General features: G+C 42.3%; 1 protein-coding gene and 1 long non-coding RNA gene across 5 annotated transcripts in view; one reads left to right on the forward strand and one right to left on the reverse strand.

Moving 5' to 3' along the window:
• TEX264 (testis expressed 264, ER-phagy receptor) overlaps nt 1–2,032 on the forward strand; it is a 150,624-nt gene extending 148,592 nt beyond the window's left edge. For all 4 annotated transcript variants that reach the window (XM_082214588.1, XM_082214591.1, XM_082214590.1 and 1 more), the window contains one exon: nt 880–2,032. In XM_082214588.1, the coding sequence (XP_082070714.1) occupies nt 880–1,202 (323 nt within the window). In that variant the 3' untranslated portion in view covers nt 1,203–2,032. The remainder of the gene's footprint in view (nt 1–879) is intronic.
• A 1,942-nt stretch (nt 2,033–3,974) lies between these two features.
• Nucleotides 3,975–16,272, reverse strand: LOC309527737. The gene is made up of 2 exons (XR_014217321.1): nt 11,001–16,272; nt 3,975–10,965 (listed from the first exon to the last, which is right to left on the reverse strand). It is a non-coding gene; the product is annotated as an uncharacterized lncRNA (long non-coding RNA).
• Nucleotides 16,273–22,806: the final 6,534 nt, after the last annotated feature.

Here is a 22,806-nt window from a genome sequence, read left to right on the forward strand (position 1 = left end):
AATTTATTTAATTAGATTCAATCATGCAGTTTTCTTTCCTAAGAGGACCTAAGCTATCAAAAGATTATTTCCCTGGAATAATCCAGTCTGATATGGGGGAAGGGACACCCCTTGCTCATGAAATCTCTGCCCAACTAGGAGGAACAGTTTGTCACTCTCTCAGGTCATCCAGGTAAGTAACTGTAGATACAGAGTCCTTAAGATAGAAGGGTTAATACTGGTTTACTATCAACACAAGATTGGAACAACAATGAATTAGAATGCTATTTAATGTTTCTTTTTCTAATGCATTAAATTATGATTTGCCTTCCTGAACAATTCTTGCTTTAATAGCTACTGGTTTGCCAATTTTGCGGTGCTGATCTGGGTGGTCTTCAAGGATCTTGACAGCCAAGCATCTAAGCCTAGAAGCCAATCTCTGTTTGCTTTGCCTTCTTGAATGCTTTGGTGGGAATGAACACCACAAGATCGCTATTTTGGACCGTAGATTTATCTTCTAAACTATGTCTCTGGCCAAACCCAAGGGTCTTAAATTAGTAAGATAACATATGATACAGTCCATTATACTGTCAATCCATTATACAGTCCATTATACAGTCAAAGCATATGATACAGTCCATTATACAGTCAGTGGATCCATTTAGCTTGGTATAGGCTTTTGCTGCTTATCACACTCTTAAACCCCTCCCCATGTCCTTGTGATATACTTTTTGGTGGGATGAAATGGCATGTTTTTTTAAAAAAAACTCCTATTGCTTGAAGAATCCAAAGTATGTTCAAATAACTGCAAGGGTGGAGATGTGTAGTCGGTGCTTCTTCATGGTTCTGAGTTTATAATCATTCCCCAGTATTAACTCTTTGTTCTTCTTTTACATAAAGGGGCCGACACCTTAAGTGAGAGCAGCTCTGTCAGCTTGGAGACTACAACCAACAGCAGAGATACTTCAGTGGCTACCTCCATCTTGTCCCCCTTCACGTCTGGCCACAGCCGAGATGAGGTGGACAATCGCAGTGAGCACAGTTACAGCGAGTCAGGGGCTAGTGGCTCCTCCTTTGAGGAACTGGACTTGGAAGGCAATGGTGATGGTGATGGAATGGCAGGTCTGTCAGCTGACCTTGGTTCTGTTGAAGACCGGGACACCGCCAAGGCCAAATGGACCAAGGAGCCTATTGCCCTGGAGAAAGAAAGGGGTGAAGAATAAAGCCATTTCTTTTCTTGTGTTTCTTGGGGATTGGAAAGAGAAACTGATCATCTCTCTTGCTTCTTTTCTGTCCAGCCAAAAGATTTCGGTCACTAATCTATGTTGAGACCTGTCTTACTCTTTGTCTGCAGACAAGTATTTGGGGTGTTATAAAGGAAGAGCAGTTATATCCAGGGGAATTGTAGCTGGTTTCCACTCTCCTGTAGCCAGACTTAAAGATGTGTGCTGTAACAGGAAACTGGGAGTGGGATGGTGTGAAGTAGTGCTGGGGAGCTTCAGTGTTGAACAGCACAGTGTATTTCAGTATGTGGGTGTATAAGAGTCAGTGCATAACTATGCAGAGATCACTCTTCATGAGCCAGTGGATGCATTTGTGTGTAGACTGCCCTCTTGCATCTCTTTACTGCTTTCTGTGCTCCTTCCCATTTACCCCCTAATCAGACTGTTTCTGTGCAACTCACGCACATTCATTGGCACCACATCTATTGACACCAAAGAGCAGTAGTTACATTTGAAATTGAAAACTGTAGTGCAAACCTTTAACCCTTAAATGGATGCCTGAGTTTTCTTGATCAGTAATGCACTTGACAGCTTCCCTTTCAAAGGTGAAAGTTTCTGAGCAGGGTTATCATGATCCCAAACACTCACATGTTGCTTCTGCTCCCTTTCCTATTCTTCTTCACTTGCCTGTGCAACCCACTTTCACTGTCTTCTCTCTCTTAGATTGCATGATCATGCACATAGAACTGTAGCACCCGTTAACATTTTATGCTATGCTTCCAGGAAGTGAACTTGAGAAGTTCCTTGTCTAGTTTCAGATTATTATTTTTTTTAAAAGTCCACATGAAAGAATAGCCATCACACTTGACATAAATGGTGTCCTCTTCCTGCGTTCTCGGCAAAGAGGTTGTGGAGAATGGGTACTATTGCAATAAAACAAGGCAACAATACAACAGAAATGACACAACCATGTTTTCTCCAGTGCTGATTCTCAGAGGCTGTGATGCAGTGGAAGGAATGGAATGGAATGGAATGGAATATTCTTGTGTTCAGTGCAGTGAAGTGACAGATTTGCTGTAATATCCCAGATATAGTGGTAACCATAGTGGATTTGACATAATGTTGTGTGCCAGTGTTGGAAGTTTATATTTTAATTCTTCTCACAATTTCTGTATATTCTTCTGGAACAAATAATTTCTGCACAGAGAAACAAGTTACAGACAAGTCCACCCTTAATGCAAGATAAGAATTTCTATAGCTTTCATTGCAGTACACCCCTTAGAAGGATGAAATGAAGATGGTCTTCATTTTACAATAATATCTGGATGCTGGGCTGGGTCAAACCTGCCTCCATCAAAGGCTGAGGGCTCTGTACCAGATTTTTCACTGCTGTCACTCTAATGAAGGTCTTGTACTGAGAAATCAACTGATGAGAATCATGTCACACAGTCTGAATTCAGAGCTCTATTGTGGGTTAAGGAAGGCATCAAGGCCACAGGAGGAAAGAAATACATATGTGTGTGTATTTGGGGTATGTGTGTGAAATATTGGAAAGTTCTAATGTTCCCCACCATATTCTTCGTACTCTTGCTTACATCCTCTCTTGGAGGTCTTGGATCAATGCCTCACTCTGTTTCTTAATGGAATTGGATCCATATAGTGGGCAGAGATGTTCGACGTTCAGCCACCTTCAAGACCTTCTTTGTTTCTGAGCATTGACTCAGCCTGGTGGGAAATCAATGGGATGCAGTGTTAGAATCTTCTCCCTTGGGCTGTGTGGTCCATAAGGCTGCTAGCTCCCTCCTCCAAGCAATCACCATTGATTCCTTCCTTCCTTCTTTGTGCTCTTGTTGCCATGGTCTATAACCTTTATATTTCTCTTCTGGCTTACTATTCCTTGGTATTTAATTCTATGTTCATGTTCCCCCAATCCAGATTTACCATGATATCCAAATCAGTAATTCCACTTTAGCTACAATGTCCCTGAAATTAGTAGGGACGATGCAAGCAGACACATGTTCAATATATGGGGAGCTGGATATGTTCCATCCCCATTGTGCCTGGATTCTGTATAAGATTCTCACACATGCTATCGGGTAGCTTTCCCATCCACCTAGATATTAACTTCATTCACTGGCACTGCACAGTTGATGTTAGTATGGTACATGGAATTACTTGAATGAGCATCATTCCAGCTATCCCAATTTAGCACCCAGTAGATTTTCTAGTGCCCATTGCTGAGCATGGCTTCCAAACGTGCAGCATAGAGCATCTGTTCATATATTTCTACATGTGAGTATATCTATATGCAAATGAGTGTATATGTCCACAAGTACCCTTGGGTATGTGTGATGGTTTGTGCACTTGTGAGCGCCTGGGTCTGCTCACTTTTTGCATAGACCTGTGTGCACATGTGCACATACTCGGAGACAGAACAGACACGACACCATAAATGAAATTGCAATGTATTGAATGGTGTCGTGTTTAATTTGGACCTCATACTGTGGTCTTCCTATTTTCCATATGCATAAATGCTCCTTTTTCTGAGTAATAGGGATGTAATTAGAACATAGGAAGTTGCAGGACTAGCAGGAGACATATAGACAGGACTGTATTATGGCTTTCCTCATATTTCATTTGACAGATACAAAAATACTATTCTCTCTGTTATGTAGAATAGGGGAAGCAGGTAAAATTTCTTCATCTAATAATAACTGCTGCTTGTTAGTGAATTCTGAAGTAATGGAGGCAAAGACACCAGCATCAATTTCCCCCCCATGATAACTTGTTTGTATAAAGCTTGTTTACCTCCCATTGTGAATACACATATGGGAGGACATTACAAATCCTCTTGTGTATGCCATGTGCATACACATATACATGATTGTAAGTTACATCATTTCTTGTTCTTGTTTGTGTGTGTTTGTGTCATGGCATATAAATTCTGTGTTTCCACATGCATACAGCCCCTTGTTATATTATGTAGCCAAGCACAGGTGAATGTGCTTCTTATATGTTAATCATCTTTTTGCTTATATGTTTGAAGTCAACAAGGCACATGTATCATCATGTATCATGTATGGCTGTATCATCTCACAATTCATGTGCACTTGGGAAACATGAGATAAATTTCCCTATTGTGGAAAACTTGCATTTTAGTGAGAAAATAAAGCTTAGAAATCTTAGTTTAGCTTTCTCCCTGACATGCAAGCTTTCCACATGCAGGGAGGTTTTTTAAAAAAAGGTTTTCCATCAATAATCTCTCATATATTCCATTCATGTGAAGAAATCTGCTCCATTCCAGCCCAGATAGCTCAGAGGCTAATGTATGAAGTTTTAATTTGACTGTGTTAGCTTGTTGACAGAGTACAAATTTTCTATAACCATCTTTGAATAGGAGCACAGGTGAGTTTAAGGTTGGAGTTTATTTGTTTGTTTGTTACTTTTCATTCTTCCTCCTAAGAGTTGAGTTGGTAAAGAGCATGAACAGATTCACTGAGTATTTGGAGCTGTTTGAGTTTAATGTGTTAAGCCACTGTTGAATTCATTTCTTTGGTTCTGCTGAGATGAGGAAGCAACCTTCACTAGGCATGTGTAGACAATGGCAGTTATCCACAAGCCATTTATTTTGGAGTAGACATACCATAATGGTAATTACAGTTGAAGGGTAAAAAATGACAGCTTCCCATCAACTGTGCTTTAAATATTCCAGTACAAATTCAAGCTAGTGAGAGGAGCACATTGATTAACTTGCCATGATCTGAACCATGAACAGGAGAAACCATCCGTACATATACTTTCACCTATACTCTCCTTTTGTCAGAATTCTCAATGAAACGGTGCTTTGTGTAAGAGTTGCCTGAGTAGTTATACATAGTTTCTCCAGAAGCGAGCACATGACCCAGTGTCTCCTTCCTCTGAAGCCCACCTCTCTCTCCCCTTAACGGATTCTACAAGCTCTTAGTTGTCATCTTTGTGAACGTCCAGCATTTTGCAGACAAATAATTTCAGATATGAGTCCAGAATCCTAACAAGCTCTGGTGTTGTATGCCACCATCCCTTGGGACAATCAATAGAGGGATTGTCACAGTATTTGAGAGACCTGCCCGCTAATGTTTCCCAGGCTGCTTCAGGCAATCTTTCACATGCCCACTTCTTCCCAAAGAATTGAATTGCCGAAGGCATAACTGGAGCCTGCTCTTATTAGGCAGCTGTCTGGCAATCTGCTCTAAGATGCTCTGCTTGTTCTGTGGCTGGGCTGGCCTCTCTCTCTCTCTCTCTTGGCACTTGCTGCGATTGTGAAGGGACTGGGTGATGAATAAAATTACCATCCATCTGTGATGAGAACACATCAGAGCATACCAAGGAGTACCAATGTTTCTTCTCTTCCATTCTAACCCTAGCTGACACAGTTTGCTATAATGGCAGTTTCAAATGCCTCATAGCCAACACCTGAGATAGAATGTGATGCTACACAATTAACACACATGGGCAGTTTTGTGTTGTTGCCTGTTGGGACATTTTACAGTTGAAGACATGCAGCTTTCCTAACAATTTCATTTTGAAGGCATAAATATCCATCGGTGTCTGCATCTCACTTTCATTAGCACCATATTCTGTGTCATCACTAAGATTCTCACTGAGTTATGAAAGAACTCTGATGCCTGATCAGAAGCCCATTTAAGTTCACAAGAGTCTGTCATTAATCACAATGAAGTTGTGATACTAAGAAACAACAGCCTGGGAGCCCAGAAATCTAAAAAATGAATGCACAGTGCAACAGGATTTTTAGAGAACACAAAATGCACCCTGTGGGTTCATTTTTCTTGGTTAGTGTACGTGAATCCAAAAAAACTATAGGAGTGCAGGTTTTGATTCCCTCTAATGGTTCTTCTGGACATCTTAATGTTTGAGGTTCTATTTTATTTTATTGCTTTACTTACATTTAAGCTTCCCTTCTTCCACTTAACTATCAATGTGTCACAACATTTTTCCAGTTGCAAAACCACCCTTAGCAGGAAAAGAAATGTAGAAGGCTCAATTCACATCCCAACTGCACCCCACAGTGGTAGACTTGCATCTGAATGATGTCTAGATTCATGACAATCAACCTCTTTTCTCCAGCCACCTACAGGAAGGGTAGGTCTCAACTGCCATCTCCCACCCCTGCCCTATTCTTTTCTTCGTGGTTATATTCAAGTGCTAATTCATAGGTACATACAAATCATAGCATAGAGGTGTTTGGAATTCTAAGCCCAAACTTTAAAAGTTTGTAGGTTACATATGGTTGATTCTGCTTTTCAGACAACATACGTCATTGACATTCTGAAAACCAACATTTATTGGAAGGGAAACATTAGGAAATTTGGCTTTGCTTGAGGAACATAAAGAAGAACATGTTTCCGTGGACTAATTTGTATATGTTAACTCTTAGCTGCCCTAAATCTGATTACACCTTTCACATTTCTGTGTTTGTTCATTCTGTGCATGCAGCTCACTTACATTCCCAACTCAAATACTGATACTTGCAGGTACAGATGATGAGTTCAGCAAGCCTACTTCACTTTGACTGGAACAGTTTTCGAGATGGTACATTTTGCTTGCATTCAAAGCTGGTTGGTCATAAGCTGCAAACTGTCCATAGCAAAGTTAATTTGGGTTTTATATGCAGAAGTAGAGTTTATGACTTTGAATCCAATCATTTTCATACACAAAAGGCAGCGTGTGTGTGCGCGCACATGTGTGTGCATACAGGAGTAGGTACTATGTTTGGAGCTGAAAGCCCCAAATTGTCATTGAGTGAGCAGCCTGCACTGAAAAGCAAAAAGAAATGACAACTCAGTTCCGGTTTGTCATTAAGATACTGGCAAAGCTGTTGGAGAAGTTTGCTTTTTAGTTTGGTCCTGAAGTGAAAAGCACTTGTTCTGTTATGTATTTAATCACTATTTTGATATCATGTATAAGGCTTAAAGTAATCTATGTGCCAGACTGGTTTAGACATAGTTGTTGGGAATGGGGTGGGGTGGGTAATCCTTGTTGAAATTAAAAATGGCAAACAAAAAGCAAGCCCCTGTCCTCCATACTCTGTGAACACTGCAAAACAAAATCTGAACTCTGAGTGAAGTGAAACATGCCTCACTGCTAAACACCTGAGACTACATTTCAGGTACTGAAATATGTATAGTACTTACAAAAGCAACACTTTGGAAATGTATAATGATCTTTTATATCATGGATTTGCCGTGTTATAACTTTCTGGTTTTTCAAGATTTTCTTGCTTTTCTTCTGCTACACATAATGAAGCTGCCTTATGCTGAGACAGGCCCTTGAGCCCAATATTGTCTGTTACTCTTGATGGGTAGTGGCTCTCTCAAGAGCTCGCCTTATGAACTGAGGTCGTTCAGCCAGAGGCTCCAATAACCATAGATGAGGCCTTTTGCTCTCTACCTCTCAGCTAGATCTTCTCCTGTCCTTAATGAATATCTGTAATCAAGGATGGGGAACTTGGTACCTTCCAGTTGTTGCAGGATTCCAACTCCCATCAGCCTCAGTCAGCATGGCTAGTAGTCAAAAATGCTCAAAGCTGTAGCCCAACAACATCTGGGGAGAGACACACATGTTCCCTGCTCTAATGGATTCTTCATTCCACATATCTCTTAATTGAGCCTATAGGGAGATGAATTGCGGAGAAGGCTTCAACCCTATGTTCATGTACTTTGAAGAAGGTCCCACTGAATAGAGTTGAACTTAAAACATTCCTGAGATACGCATGGCTGACATAATCTCTTTGGATTTGGTTTAGCATAATTACAGAATTGTCTTTGTTGAGTTGGATGAGATGGGACTGATGACTCCAAGTTTAAGGGCCCGTGGCAAAGTGACAACCCTCCCCTGTGAGCGTAATGGCAATAGCAGTGCCATTTAAAATGTCCCCATATCCTCTAACCTCATGTTGCTTTTCAGCACTGTGAAAAACTAAGGTTTCAGTCACTCATAATCAGGTGGGTCCCAGTCCACAGCAGACGTCAGCACTGATGGGCCCTCAGCTCAAGGGTGCTATCAGTTGATGCTGGACCTGATATTAAGTGATAATTTCCTCCCAGTGTGATTGCAAGGGTTGAGAAAGATGATACAATTTGAAACAATGCTCCAGGATGCTCCAGGAAGCCTTGCTAGCTCCTCAAGAATAAAAGAAGCCAGGAAGATGACATTGAGAGAGAGATTTATTTATTTTTAAGTCTCATTTGAAAGGACCTACGGCATATTACACTTGCCAGCAAAAAAATCCACTGTAAATCCTATGGATAATTGAGAGGTGTATATATAGCACCATTGCACAACAATAATGGGATATATTGGGCACTTCCACACTGGCAGTGTATTGTGGACTTGGTGCTGTTCATGCATACAAGTTTTTCATAGCATTTTCATGACAGCCCTATCAAATGCCATCTCATTCTCTCTCCCCTCCCCTATTTTAATCCAGAGTTACCATTTCCACAGGGTTTTTTTATTTATCCAATTTTCTGCAGAAAATAATATGGGATGGAATTTTTAAGAGGAAGGTGTCATATGGAATACCCAGATGTATAAGCAGCACTGAGTCCACAATAAACAGCCATTTACTCATTATCCCATTGGAAAGTGCATAACTTGAATTGGAGGCTTAGAATTGATTGTGGATGAAAGCTCCCATGTGACTAAAGTATCTTAACATTATGTAATATGCATATGCAGCACTTTACTGCACTATTTCCTTATAGGGCTTATCAGGGGTTCTAAGGCTCTGTACAATGTAATCCCTCTAGAAACAAAAAGCAGGTAAAATAATCTCAAAACCAGGAGATATATTTTACTTTAGTGTGCTATTCAGTTTCCCTGATGCAGAATTGCTAGAAGAATAGGCTTGAAATACTGTTATGGGCAGCAAGATGTCATGTAACACAGCTGCAAAAACAGGATTCACTTCTACAGTTGTAGAACTATAAGCTACTCACACAATTTGACACCATGATCTATAAATAGAATACTAAATTGCTGGTGTCAGGATCTATAGAGGAATTAAGGGAAAATGACAGGTATTGACACAGTGGAAATGTGACTTACATAGGCCAACTAATGGAGCTGCAGTGAATTGGGAAGGTGGGGAGGGGTTCAGAGCCATTTCTCACTTTGTTTTGTACTGACTAAGACAGGAGTGCCTGGCGTGCTCTGGTCCATGGAGTCACGAAGAGCCAGACACGACTAAATGACTAAACAACAACAACAAACTAAGTGTGCATATCTGGCTACAAGATATACGTACTGCATACAGTAAACCTAGTTCCCTTGATGCTTTTAATATAACAGTATGTGGACTAGGAATCACAGGACTGGATACACTTTTTGGAACCTGATCCCCTGAGAACCTACACTGAGACATGTAGTGACTGAGTTATAACAGATTTGGAATCTGGGGCAAAAAGTAGAGTAGCCATATTTGTGGATGACGCCTATCAGAGAAACTGAAGCAACACATTTCACAGACTCACTACATGGCTTTTGAGGTCCCTTCCAACTCTGTAATTCTGATGAAATCCCAAGCAAATGCAAAGAGGTTCAGAAGGCAGCAGCAGCATGCAAGGGAACTCTGGTGGGGTCTACAAAGTGGACACAAACATGCAAACTTGCTCTAAGGGTTGCTGGTTCAAATCAGTTTCTGGTTACTCCCTACCCTTTCCTGGCAACCATAATTATATGAAAAGGGGGCTTTTCATTAGGCAGAGACAAAAATAATGCACACATTCTCCCGGGGCCACTGGTTCAAATACGTCAAGGGGAAAACATGGTACACACACCCTGATAGTGGCTGGAAAGGACCGAGACAATAGTGAAATGGGCAAGGAGTGCATGACTTGCACCCAGCAGAAGCTTCACTTAGGGTGTCTGTTCCCCTGAGCTGTCTTGTCATGGAATATGCCAGGATTTAAGAGCTTGCTCTCTCTGTGTATGTAGGTTGGCGACTTCTTGGGGAACAGTGGGCTTCATCTGGCCATTGCTGGTGAGGCCTCCTTCATCGTCTACATGGAACAGTTTCTTGTTCTCATCAGTTGTATCTGTTGGGTGTCATCCATGGAGAACAGAGAGAGAAAGAGAGATGAACAATTCTAGTCCTCTGGAAAAGCAAGTTCCTGAAGCTGGATGCACCAGTGCATCAAGTGAAGAGGTGAGAAGGAAGAGTGAGCAGTGATGCCTGAGTGCTCCAGCCAGTGGACATATCTCAGCCTCCCTTCTCTGGGAGAGGGGCTGTCTGCAGTGACTGATCATACTCAACCCTTCCACCTATAGTGTGTTTCTGCTTGTTCTGCTCCATTCATCTGGGCTGTGCTCCTGCAAGGCAAAATTGCTCATGAGTAAACAACAGTAAGAATGGTTGGAGCAGAATGTGTGGCCTTTGCCAGTGGAACTTAGCTGTATGTGGGCACAATGCATCCGCTATGTGGAGGGTATTAAATCCCACCCCCAGTTGAGGCAGCAAATGGTCAAAGCCAAGAAGAATACAGGGCCTAGGAAGAGAGACCAATTGAAGCCCTGTGAGCCAGAGGTTTCTCCACCCGGTTATGCAAGGAAGTTGAAATATACTTGGAGTCACAAAAAAACCTCTAGCTTTATATACATTATTTACACAAGGGGTCCCATCTGATTGGCTGCTTCTGCTTCCCTCCTGGAGCCTTTTTGGGCTGCTCCTGCAGGCCAATCAGGTTGTTGCATTCTAGGATCCTACCTGCCTGTTGTTCTAGGATCCTAGTTTAGTCCTACCTGCCTATTGTTCTAGGATCCAAGTTTAGTACATAACAGATGTTTCTTGATGTGCCAGGGGTCATGCCTAACCACACCACCACTCAACCAGCCTGCTCAGATTTTACAGAAGGGTCACCTGAATTCTCCCTGATTCCTGCTGCCATGCAAAATGGCCTGCTGTGAAGGGCAGTTTCACCCCTGCTATCTCCCAGCAATGTTCCATACTCTAATTTGAACCACCTCAAAAGGGTACTTGTGGCTTTAAATTCTTTACTTCCTCCTCAAAGTGTTCACCATTTTCTTAATGGGGAGAAGCAACTTTCCTTTTGGGGCTTCTGAATTGCTAAATAGAGCACAAATGAGGCATAAGGGGTGGGGGAAGTTACACAAAAGTTTTAGCCAGCCAAAGATGTTAAGAGAAGATGTTAAGAGCACGAGAGGTGAGACAGGCAGGGACATGAAAGGGCAGCTTTTGAAACCAGACAAGAAGGTATGGGGAGAGCTGGCAAGACTACAAAGTGTGGCAGAATTAATGGGGACAGGAAACTAGCAAAAAAAAGTATTGCCAACTGAAAAATATGCAGTTAGGGATGTATTCAGCAGAGGGTAGATTTAGAAAGGTTTGATCATTGGCTCTTTTCATCTGTTAAATAGATGGATTTGTTAGGGGCATTTAGGACATTGTGGTTTCTGCTCTTAAGTATGTATGATGGTTGGACAAGATGAGCTTTCGGATGCTTTCCAGCTGTATAGTTTTAATGCAGCCCACAGCACCACACTTCAGTTAGCCAGGGGTGCCACATAAACACTGGCAGCCTGCCACTATTAAGGTGGGATATAAATTATAGAAAGAAACAGGAATACACTCTGGGATTTTAAGGAGAAAATCCATTCTTGATTACTGAGCCAAAATGTATGTGGACAGCTAAGATCAGTGAAAGGGTTTGGGCTCTCAAAGGTTGGGCAGTGGCAAAGGAGGATGGGTTATGGAGAAGGGATGAAGACACAAATAAGAAGGCTCCTGATTAAGGTCAGTACCACACAGCACAGAAATAAGAACAACTGGTCAGTCAACTTGTTTGCTTCAACCAGCCTAATGGCAGGAAAGCTGCTCCCATGCTGACTTCAAGACCATTTTCAAAAGTGCCCATCAAATGTGGCTAGTGAGCCCACACAAGGGCAATTCCTCCCCCCTAGGCTTCTCTATGTAGTGCAGGACTGATCTGGACCTTGTTCAAGTCATGACCGCCCCAGATTGCTATGGTCAAGGGCCAAGAGCCATCTGTGGCTGAGAAATGTCAAAAATGAGAGACATACTGGGCAGATGCTTCTTTGCTGTAGGCAGCTCAGTGGTAGAACACATCCTTTGCACCAAGCAGGTGCATCTCCAGGGAGGGCTGGCTGGGAATGATTTGTGTCTGGAGAGCTGTTGCTACCAATCAGTGTAGACCTCACTGGCCTGGATGCACCAATAGCATGGTTTGGTATATGGGCAGCTTCCTGTGTTCTAACAGCTTTGTCCAATTAATTTCCTGTTGTAAAGTGGAAAGTCTGAAAGGAAATTACTAGACTTAAAAACAACCCAGCAGAAATCTAGTCCAGTTGTACAGCTAACCAAGTCCCATCTTCTTATGGTTTTTTTAAAAAAGACTCATCAATTCTCCTTTTTAAAAGAAATCTTTAGGAAAGAGAGCTATATATAATGCCAGGGAAAACAGGGGATGTTCTCACATGCCAATAAGCCGAGCTTCTTTGGGGATAGAGATCATGCTTCAAGATAACACCAAAATTGTTGGAAGCAAATGCAAAGTTTGAGCCCTAACATCTCAAGGTGACAGTTGCCAGGGTCTTTGTTTCCTCTCATTAGGAAAACGGTGGTGTCTTTGGGGTTGAGAGTGTGACTCTTCTCCAGGGAAAGGCAAACATTCTAGCCACATTCATTTGGGAACGTGATGGGCATCCTGTTTTGAAAAGGTCAGAAATAATCCTCAAAAATAACAATTGACATGTGATAATTCAGGACTATTTTGTGCTCTGCCTGATAAAATATTAAAATCCTCCAGCCTGGGTGGAAAATATTTCTCTCCCCATGTGTTTGTCTTTGTTCCTCGTTATTACAAAACAACAACAAAAAGGCCTGAAATATTTATGCCAGGCTGCCTCTGTACTGAGGGCAGCTACCTGACTGAGATTCCTAAAGGCACCTTGTCCTCTCACCTTGTCAGCTGGTGGAGAGCCTTGGGAAGCAGCTGCTGGTGTTGCCAAAGAACACCAAAACCGGAAGCTGGAAAAAGAAAAAGTGCTTGAAAAGGCCCATCTCTCATGCTCATTCTTGATTTACTAAAGTCACCCTAAGGTTAGGATTGGGAGGGGGGGCAATTTTGTTTCAGGTTAGAGTAAAAGGTAAATCTACCTATTTTTTTCTACTTTCCAAAACAATTTGCAAACACCGCCTTCCTGTGTAATTTGCATTTCTTCAAATTTTTCAGTGCAGGTCTCCAGCCAAATAATGTGCACAGAAATGCACATATTAGTGAAAATAATGCGTGGGGGGATGCATGCTATTAGGGGAAATATAAATATTAAGGAAACTGCTTCACAACAATACCTATACTAGGAAAAATTGCATAGAAATGTGCCATATTAGGAAAAATTGGTGCTAAAATGCAAATGGGTTTCCACTAGAGATTTTTTAAATAAATTGCAAACTGATAAGGAAATGTGCAGAACTAAAGACTGGAAGGGGTGATTTTTCCTTGTCATTTTCATGCGAAATGCCTTTCTTCCAGTTTTGCCAGCATGCAGTGAGATCTGGTGTGTAAGTATGTAACTTTCATTTTCAGTAATAGAGTATATATCAAATAGCAACATGTAGGTATGTGAACACATGGCCTGATAAAAGTGTGACAGCATGCATGTAGCCAGTTGTCATCATAGCTCTGGATGGCAAATAATCATCAAACTTTTTTTTTATTTTGTCTAGTACAGCATTTAGTAGTAAGCAATGTATGGTGTAAGTGGAATGCATTGTATCATATTTTATTAAAGTGGATCTTAGGAGCCTAAGAATCACAGAGCACAGGAATCCACTGTGCTCAGTAATACACCCCCCCCCCCATAATGGATATTTGGTTCACTTGCTTTAGGCCTCCAAATTCTTATCACACAGAGTGCCTTATTGACACCAGAGAAACAGTGCATAAAAGTGTCTTTGAGAAACACGGCCTGCACATGACAGAAGGGATGCCATGTGGCTTCAGCAGGGGGAAGAGAGCAGAATAAAATTCAACAGCTGTGTGACAGGCAAAGGTCTCTCACCAACAGCTGTTCAACCTCTTTCCCACTCCTGTCTCTTGCTCACTTTGGAAAGCAAAGTAAGAAAAGACACTAACTGGTCTCGGAATCCCATGAAGGGTCATCTTCAGGAAAACATAACCAAATAAAAAAAGAAGCTCTAAGCTGATGTTTGATCTCACTTGGCAGTTTTGTGATCTGCAGGAAAGGGAGTGGGGGGAAAACTCCAGCAGCTCCACTCAGTTTACATTAACTTTTCATCTGCCCAACATCCATATCCCTCATCTGAGCACAAGATGAAAGCTGGCAGAGCCTGAATTGGTAGGTTCTGAATTCTCTACCAACATCAGATATGCAGCCATTTCTAACAGGCTCCACATGGATTTCTCTTTAAACTTGCCATTCTCTCAGATCTGTCCCCCACCCACCTATTTGATTGTGACCACAGCTGTCTCTTCTTCTCCCCTTCTTACATGCACAACCAATTTAGCATCTATGTGGGAGCATCCCAGTTCAGCCCCATTGTCACCACTGCCACCCCATCGCTTGTTACCTCTTTGCTTTGGCCTCTGCCTTATTTTCCCTTTCATCCAATCTGAATAACTTTCTCTCGACCTTGCATTTTTCAGGCACCATTCCTCCTGTGCAGTTTCCAACCATCTTCGCAGTTTCCAACTTCCTCATCGTTTCCCTCAGACTTCCCTGCCTAATATTCCCTTCACTTGCAATCTGAGTTCTGAGACCAAAGGCTTAGATCTTCTGTCAATTCCAATCCAGCAATGCCTGTTGCAACTTTTCTGCAATCAGTCACTTCCTCTCTTATTTCTTTTAACTTAGAGCTGGTTCAAACTTTAATTTCTGATGCTTGCCCCCAAAAGGAAGGCATCTTATCATGTGACTAGAGTGAGGCATGAGCCAAGAACTAATGGATTACAGCTGTAGCAATTTCCATGATCACTGAAGTGCCAGCATTTTATTTATTTGGTCAGTTGGATTTAGAGACCATTCAGTCTTAAGGCCCCAGGACAGGTTAATAAAGATGTTGTTAGTTATTCTACTTATCCTTTCTAGGTTGAATAAAAATGTCTTACATTGCTTCCAAAAGATACAATCTTACTGCTTTGGTGAGCTGCAGCTCTACGCCTGTCCTTGTGATCCTGGCTTGGCTCATCATTAAGAAACATTCCCAGCTGATCTTAGAAGTCATTGTGTTGGGACAAAGAGATTGACTCAGGCCATGCACTATCAAATAGTCAACATCAAACATTAAATTGATCCCTAGTGATTAAACAGCACAAACACCTGCAAGTCTACTCCAGCGTAAGTGTCATTGAGTTCAATGGGGCTTAATTCTAGGATCACAACCTTAATATATTCCTCACTACATTCTTTTATCACTTGTGCCTTTATCCATAAGAACATGAGAACAGTCTGCTGGATCAGGCCAATGGTTCGTCGAGTCCAGCATGCTGTTCTCACAGTGACCAAACAAATGCCTGTGGGAGCAGAACATGAGCACAACAGCACTTTCCCTTTCCATGGTTTCTTGCTGCTTCCAACTGTGGAGGTAGAGCATAAGCATCATGGCTAGTAGACACTGAGCCCTCTCACCCATGAATTTTCCTAATCCTCTTTTAAAGTCATCCAAATTGGTGGCTATCACCATCTCCTGGGGGAGCAGACCAGTTTTAAGATTTATTGTTACATTACCATGTTGCATGCCCTCTTTTCACCAATGATTGCCAAATGCTGCAAAAAAATGTGATCAGATTTAACTGTACACAAGCCCAGAAGGTCAAGATGATTAGCTCCATAGTTGCATTAGGAGGAAGTGTGACATAGACAGTTATCATGCTTGTGACTCAGGTCAGAAAAGGGGGTAGAGAAGCCCACTTCAGATTTGACAGTGGAACGGTCTCCCTCAGGAGGTTGTGGACTCTCCTTCCTTGGAGGTTTTTAAGCAGAGGTTGGATGGACATCTGTCATGGATGCTTTAGTTGCAGGCAGTGGCATAGCGTGGGTTGTCAGCACCCGGGGCAGGGCAAGTAATTTGCGCCCCCTAACCCGTGGATTTGCGCCCCCTAACCCATGCCCCTAACCCATCCCCCACGCTACACCACTGGTTGCAGGGGTTTGGATTAGATGACCCTCAGTGTTACTTCCAACTCTACAACTCTACAATTCTTTTATTCTATGATTCCTCTATTTTAGCTCTTTTGACTCATTGTTCTTTATTCGCTTTACTCTCTAGAGTTCAGGAAAGTCTTGTGCTACAAACTCAATCCAGTTCCTAGCATGTGAGTCCTTGGTATTGTCGTTCTGTGAGAGAACTAGCATTACTACATGAAAGTAACATTCCTTTAGGAATCCTTACAAGCTGTGTTGAGATCCTCTCACAGGTGCTATATGTAGAATTCATACTGGCATGAATATGATCCATATCCACTGGGCCACATCTTGATTGGCAATAGGGCAGGCTTCAGTCCTTAAGTAGGCATGCAGATGCATTTGCATACATGCACGGCTTTGCAGATCTGTGTGTAATGAATCCTCTGGGGAGCTTAATGTAGGGAGCGCTTTCATACTAGACTGAGTGGGTGAGTACAGGAGTAGGAATCCCTAAAAGGAATGTTGACAGGCAGGCTGCATTGTGCTCAAGCAACAGCAGACACACTGGGTTTCCTTTTAATTTAATTTTACAGTGGATTAGTCACCACCAGAGTCAAAGGGGCAGCAATATTGCCTATGCGTTATGCACACTGGTGGTTCACATGAGTTCATGTCCCCAGCAAACTGGCTCAGAATTAATATAGCTCATCTGTTGCAGAGGGTGGGATGAAAAGTCACTGCAGAATTAGACTAATGCAAAGCAGGGAGTGTGAATATCTTATCATTAGGCAAGCAAAATTCTCTGGATCAGCATACAAGACCAGAGAATGTAGCCCATTTCAGGTTAGAAGCAAAACTTTTGAACTGGATCTGTTACTATAGATGCTTCATGTAAGCAAAATATATATTATTTAGTTGTTACATTTTTGTTCTGCCCTTCCTCCAAGCAGCACATGGCTGTGTACGTGGTTCTCCCCCATCATCACATCCTTACAAGAACTCTTTGAGGTAGTCCAGTGCAGACCTGATCACTACACCAGCCCCAGGCTGGCATAGCCAACTTCAGATATTTATCTGCCTCTCTTCCTTCTGCCCCAGAAGAATGGGGTGAGCAATGGGGTTATGGATGAGGTGGTAACTATGCCACTTCACCATGTCTCACTGCTGCCCTGGTGTGGTTTGGATTGCTCTGTCAGGCTGTGATCCTGGGGATATCAAATTACTCTGTCCGGTGATTAAGAAGGAATCTATTTGTCAGACCCCTCACCTGCCCAACACTGGGAAAATCTGCAGCCCCGATCTGGCAGATGTCAAAGCTCCAACATCAGCAGGCCTTGAAAGAAGACATGTCAGGGTAGTATGTATGGTGGATGGTGGATGTGTTATAAGTGAATCCATGGACTTCTCTGCTGCTCTCCACACCACCAGTGCTCCCAACCTACAAAGAGATGGATGACAGCTCCTAAATTGGCATAAATCTATCCTGTTAATCCCCTACCCCGAAACTGTTTAAAAGCAAAGCAAAGAGGGGGGAAAGTAAAAAGAGCACAATAGCACTCCTCCAGATTTCTCTTCTGTCCTGCCTGCAAAAGCCCTGTGATCAGGTGATTAAACTGTCTTTGGTTCCCTCCCTATCTTGCCTTAGGATGGCAGCCTGAATTTCCAAGGCATAAGATATCACATAATTTCCACTCCATCTATTCCTATTCCATATCTCACTACAAGAGTAAAAAGACAATTAGGCTGTGCATCTTGTCTCAGGAGATGTGCTATTAATGCATATCACAGGAGGCTGTGAACTTGCTGGGTCACTGTAGTGGGTAGGGAAGCCATTGTGTGGATGGCTAAAGGCATGGGTGGAGAGCTTCATGCAGTCATACTAGTCACACCTTTCTGGAGACAGCTACTATTTCCATCCTTGCCTGTTGGCTTGCTTCCTCCTGAAGTCAGCTTAGGGGAGTACCTCCCTGGAACTATTTAAGCCAAGCTATTGATTCTGGAGTTGTGTCAATCAGTTGTGTCAGTAGGAACAGCAGTTACTCAAATGAGAAAACTTCCCAACGTATTCAAGAATACATTGGATTTTATAAGTCTCTATGTGCAAACCACATTAATAGCCCCATTCCTTCAGGGGTAGTCAGTTGCTATCACTCCAAACCACATCAGGGAGAGAGCCATCCATGACAAGGGGGTGATGGTTATACCCTCCTGCCACCACATCTCTCCCAATCTACTATGTTCAAAAAACCAGGTCAAGAGTGTGTCCTGCAATGTGCATTGGACCCATGGTGCATTGAAACAGCCCCATGATTTTCATGGTGAACATGAATACATCAATGGGACCCAACAAAATGAGTCTAGCATGGTCATTGACTTTAGTAAGACTATTAGCTCCACAAAGTGCAACATTTAATCTGGATTCAAAGGATCTGTTGGTTGTTGTTATTTGATCTTCAGTGCCCCAGGAGCTAGATCAAAATCATGCCAATTTAACTGCTCTAGGGACACAACTAGAGCTGTTTGACAGTGGAATTTGCTGCCAAGGAGTGTGGTGGAGTCTCCTTCTTTGGAGGTCTTTAAGCAGAGGCTTGACAACCATATGTCAGGAGTGCTCTGATGGTGTTTCCTGCTTGGCAGGGGGTTGGACTCGATGGCCCTTGTGGTCTCTTCCAACTCTATGATTCTATGATTCTATGATTCTATTCTATGATTCTATGAACTTAGGACAATGCTTGTTAGGAAATGGCCATTTACATTTGACAAACAGAGCTCAGAAGGATGCTTAATTAGGATTGTCAATTTACATTCTCCCTGCAGCAAACTGGTTTCCCCCATCACATTTTATTAAGATGAAGCCAGAAAATAACTGCAATGTTTTTCTATATATTAATATTGATTTAAGTCTTCCCATGCTCATGCTTTTGTAGCCAAAACTGCACCACAGACTCAGGGTAACCTCAAGGTTTACACAAATACAATAGATCTGAAGGGGGGTGGAGGAATCTCATGGTAGCCTCATAATAATGGCATGACATGCAGAAAGATTAGTGGAGGGGGAAACTGACTAATGGGTGGAAGGAGGGAATAGAATGTAGTGGCTGGAACAGAGCAGAGAAACATAGTTCACATATATAAAGGATAGGAAGAACCATCTAATTGTCTGGATAAGTCACTTCCTGGTTCATGATGATAAGCCATTTTTAAATGTCCCCAGGGATGGAAGGAAGGCTACAAACAGACATATGTTAAACAATGTAATGGAGCTGGAATTGAGCACAAAGTGTGTCTACCCCACCTAAAAAAGAACAATAATGGAAGCTGAGAAACCGCAATACAGCCCAGTGAGAGCTGGGGATGCTTAGTGAGCACAAAAATACACAGCTGTCTTGAAAATAATAATAAAGGTTTATTTGAGCCTAGAATTGGGTGTGTATGTACCAAGCCATGTTGCTCAATGACATCTTCCGAACAAGATGCTGTTATCAGCCAGGGCACATGTGGTGGACATTTATCCATTTCTCAACTCTGCCTTGGGTTCCAATTGCATTGCTCGGTACTGCTCAGTGCCTTGTAAAAGGTTTTCATCTGATCTCATCTAAATCTGTTGGCTGTAGGGAGAGAAGTAAAAAGTGATGCTTTATAGATGAACAGAAAATTCCCTGGGGGGATTTGTCTTTCAGTCTGAAATGTGCTCAGGGGATTGGGCGGAATATTGGCTGTTTCCATGCAGTCACCAAGGGAGTGGTAGAAAGTGAAATGTAAAAGTGTGTAGTAGGGAAACAGGAAATAAATTCCTTCCTTTGCAGTCACAGCTCTCTTACGATGAAAATGCATCTCCCCAGATTTCTTTGTGTTGCCAATGGCACGAGCTTGATTGATGAAATGCTTGTGAAATGGTTACATATGTGTTTCTGTGTTGCAGTGTATACAAGGAAGTTGTGCATCATTTTGCTTGTCTCAGTGTTTATTGCAGGTACGAAGAAACATTCTGTGGATAGAGTGGATAGGTATACATGTGTTTAGGACAGGGGTGGCTTACAGGTCTGATCCCCCGCCCAAGTGATTATTCTAAATTTTAGAAGATGTATGAGGCACAAAGTACAGTGGTACCTCGGGTTACATACGCTTCAGGTTGCATACGCTTCAGGTTACACACTCCACTAAGCCAGAAATAGTGCTTCAGGTTAAGAACTTTGCTTCAGGATGAGAACAGAAATTGTGCTCCGGCGGTGCGGTGGCAGCAGGAGGCCCCCATTAGCTAAAGTGGTGCTTCAGGTTAAGAACAGTTTCAGGTTAAGAATGGACCTCCGGAACAAATTAAGTACTTTACCTGAGGTACCACTGTATACTGTTACCAGTCTTCTGAAGATGTCTGAAAGACAGGTGACTGATCAGAAGGTGTTGTATTTTGCAGAAAGAGACTCATTTAGCAACTACACATTGATGGGATGTGAGTTGGCTATGGCTCTCCAAAAAAGTGGTCTTGGACTCATGATGGATAGATCAATAGTAATCATCAATGGTTGTGGAAAATGTAAATTCAATGCTGGAGACTTCTAGGAAGCGATTTAAAATAAAGATGCCAGTATTGCAATGCCTTCATATAAATCAATGCCACAGCCACATTCAGGATGCTGTGAAGAATCCTTAGTTCTATCTCAGAAAGGGAACGTTGGGTACATAGGAAACTGTCTTATATCAATTCAGACCATTGGTTCACCTAGAGCAGTACTGTCTACTTTCTCTGACACTCTTCATGGTTTTTGACAGGGGTATTTCCCAGCCCTACCAGGAGATGCTAGGAGTTGAAATCAGATCCTTTGCCTACTGTGCTCCAGTCCTTTCTTGTCAAAAGGATATCACAGAGCTGAGAAAGGTACAGAAAAGGGCATTATCTGGAGGCTAGAGTGATTTTCCTTCAAGGAAAGGCTGGACTATTTGGACAGGGGGGCTGTCTAAGAGGAGGTGCGAAAACAGTTCTATCAAATTGCAGATGATGTGGAGAAGGTGGAGAGATATACATTTATCTCCCTTTCATAATACAGTGGTACCTCGGGATAAGAAGTGAAATCGTGCTCCGGTGGCGCGGCAACAACAGGAGGCCCCATTAGCTAAAGTGGTGCTTCAGGTTAAGAAAAGTTTCAGGTTAAGAACAGACCTCCAGAACGAATGTAAGTTCTTAACCCCAGGTACCACTGTACTACAAATTCAGATCATCCAGTGAAATTGATTGGCAATAGATTCATGCAGATAAAAGGAAGTGCTGCTCCAATCAGTGGATAATGAATTCGTAGATTTTTCTGCCACAAGGTATGGTAATGTTTACCACTGGCTTAAATGGCTTTTGAAGGGGAGGAAAAGCCTATCATTGGCTATTAGACATGATGGCTATATAGAATCTCTAAATATGTAGGTACTGTGCCAGAGGTGGGGAAACCCATGACCTTCCAGATGCTGCTGGACTCCAACTCCCATCAGCCCCAGCCAGTATGACCAGTGTTCAGGAATGATAGGAGTTGTAGTCCAACAGCACCCGGCTGGTCACAGGTTCCCCACATCTGCAGTATGCTACCAAATACCAGTTAATAAGAAGCAACAGCCTTTTGTGGGATTCCTGGAAGAATTTAAATGGAAAGTCAAATGTGCTTCAATGAATTCTAAATGTTCATAAAATTTCACATTTTTGCACTAAAATGATTTACATCCCTACTTGCAATATCCACTGGGCAATGTAGTATGTTGACAGGGTAAATTTATTCTTCAAGCATATTGTTCAGGTGAAGCTTCCTTGCCACTTGATCACACTGAACCCAGTTTACATTAGAGGATTTAACAATCACTATCATCTTCCACAACCAACATCATAGAACTCACAATTAGAGAACCAGGATTCAAAGCAATGGCAGGTTAGTAGAATGCTCAGTAGGAAAATTCACTATATAGTAGTAAAACCTATGTATTTATTTATGAGTTTCTACTGCCTTTCATTGAAGATTCTAGAATGGTTTACAAAATTAAGGCTGAAATACAATCACAATAGATTAAGTTTGCCACAGTGATAATGTTGGCATCCGTCTGTCTCGGGAAACAATGGAGTGTGCTTACGGAGGTGAAGTCGAATTGCTGGAGAATCACAGAGGCCGGTAACTCATAACTGTTGCCTTCCATGTTGTTTTGCTGCATTAGCAGCACCGAAGTGACCTCTCTGAGGTGCAAACCTGGACAGTGTGCATGGAGGTCCTGGGCTGCCTGGGCTGGAGGTCTCAGCATCACTGATGTGGTCCAAAGGAAAACACCAGCTTGTCTGCAGGAGTTGCTGGAAGGAGGCTTACAAGATGCCATCCAACCATCTTAGGGACTCCATTCTGGATTTGTGTAGGGGTTCCTCCTTAACCTTTTCCTCTCCCAAAGATATCCCACA

This window comes from Podarcis vaucheri, assembly GCF_965113315.1.
Source record: "Podarcis vaucheri genome assembly, chromosome: 2".
Taxonomy (NCBI): domain Eukaryota; kingdom Metazoa; phylum Chordata; class Lepidosauria; order Squamata; family Lacertidae; genus Podarcis; species Podarcis vaucheri.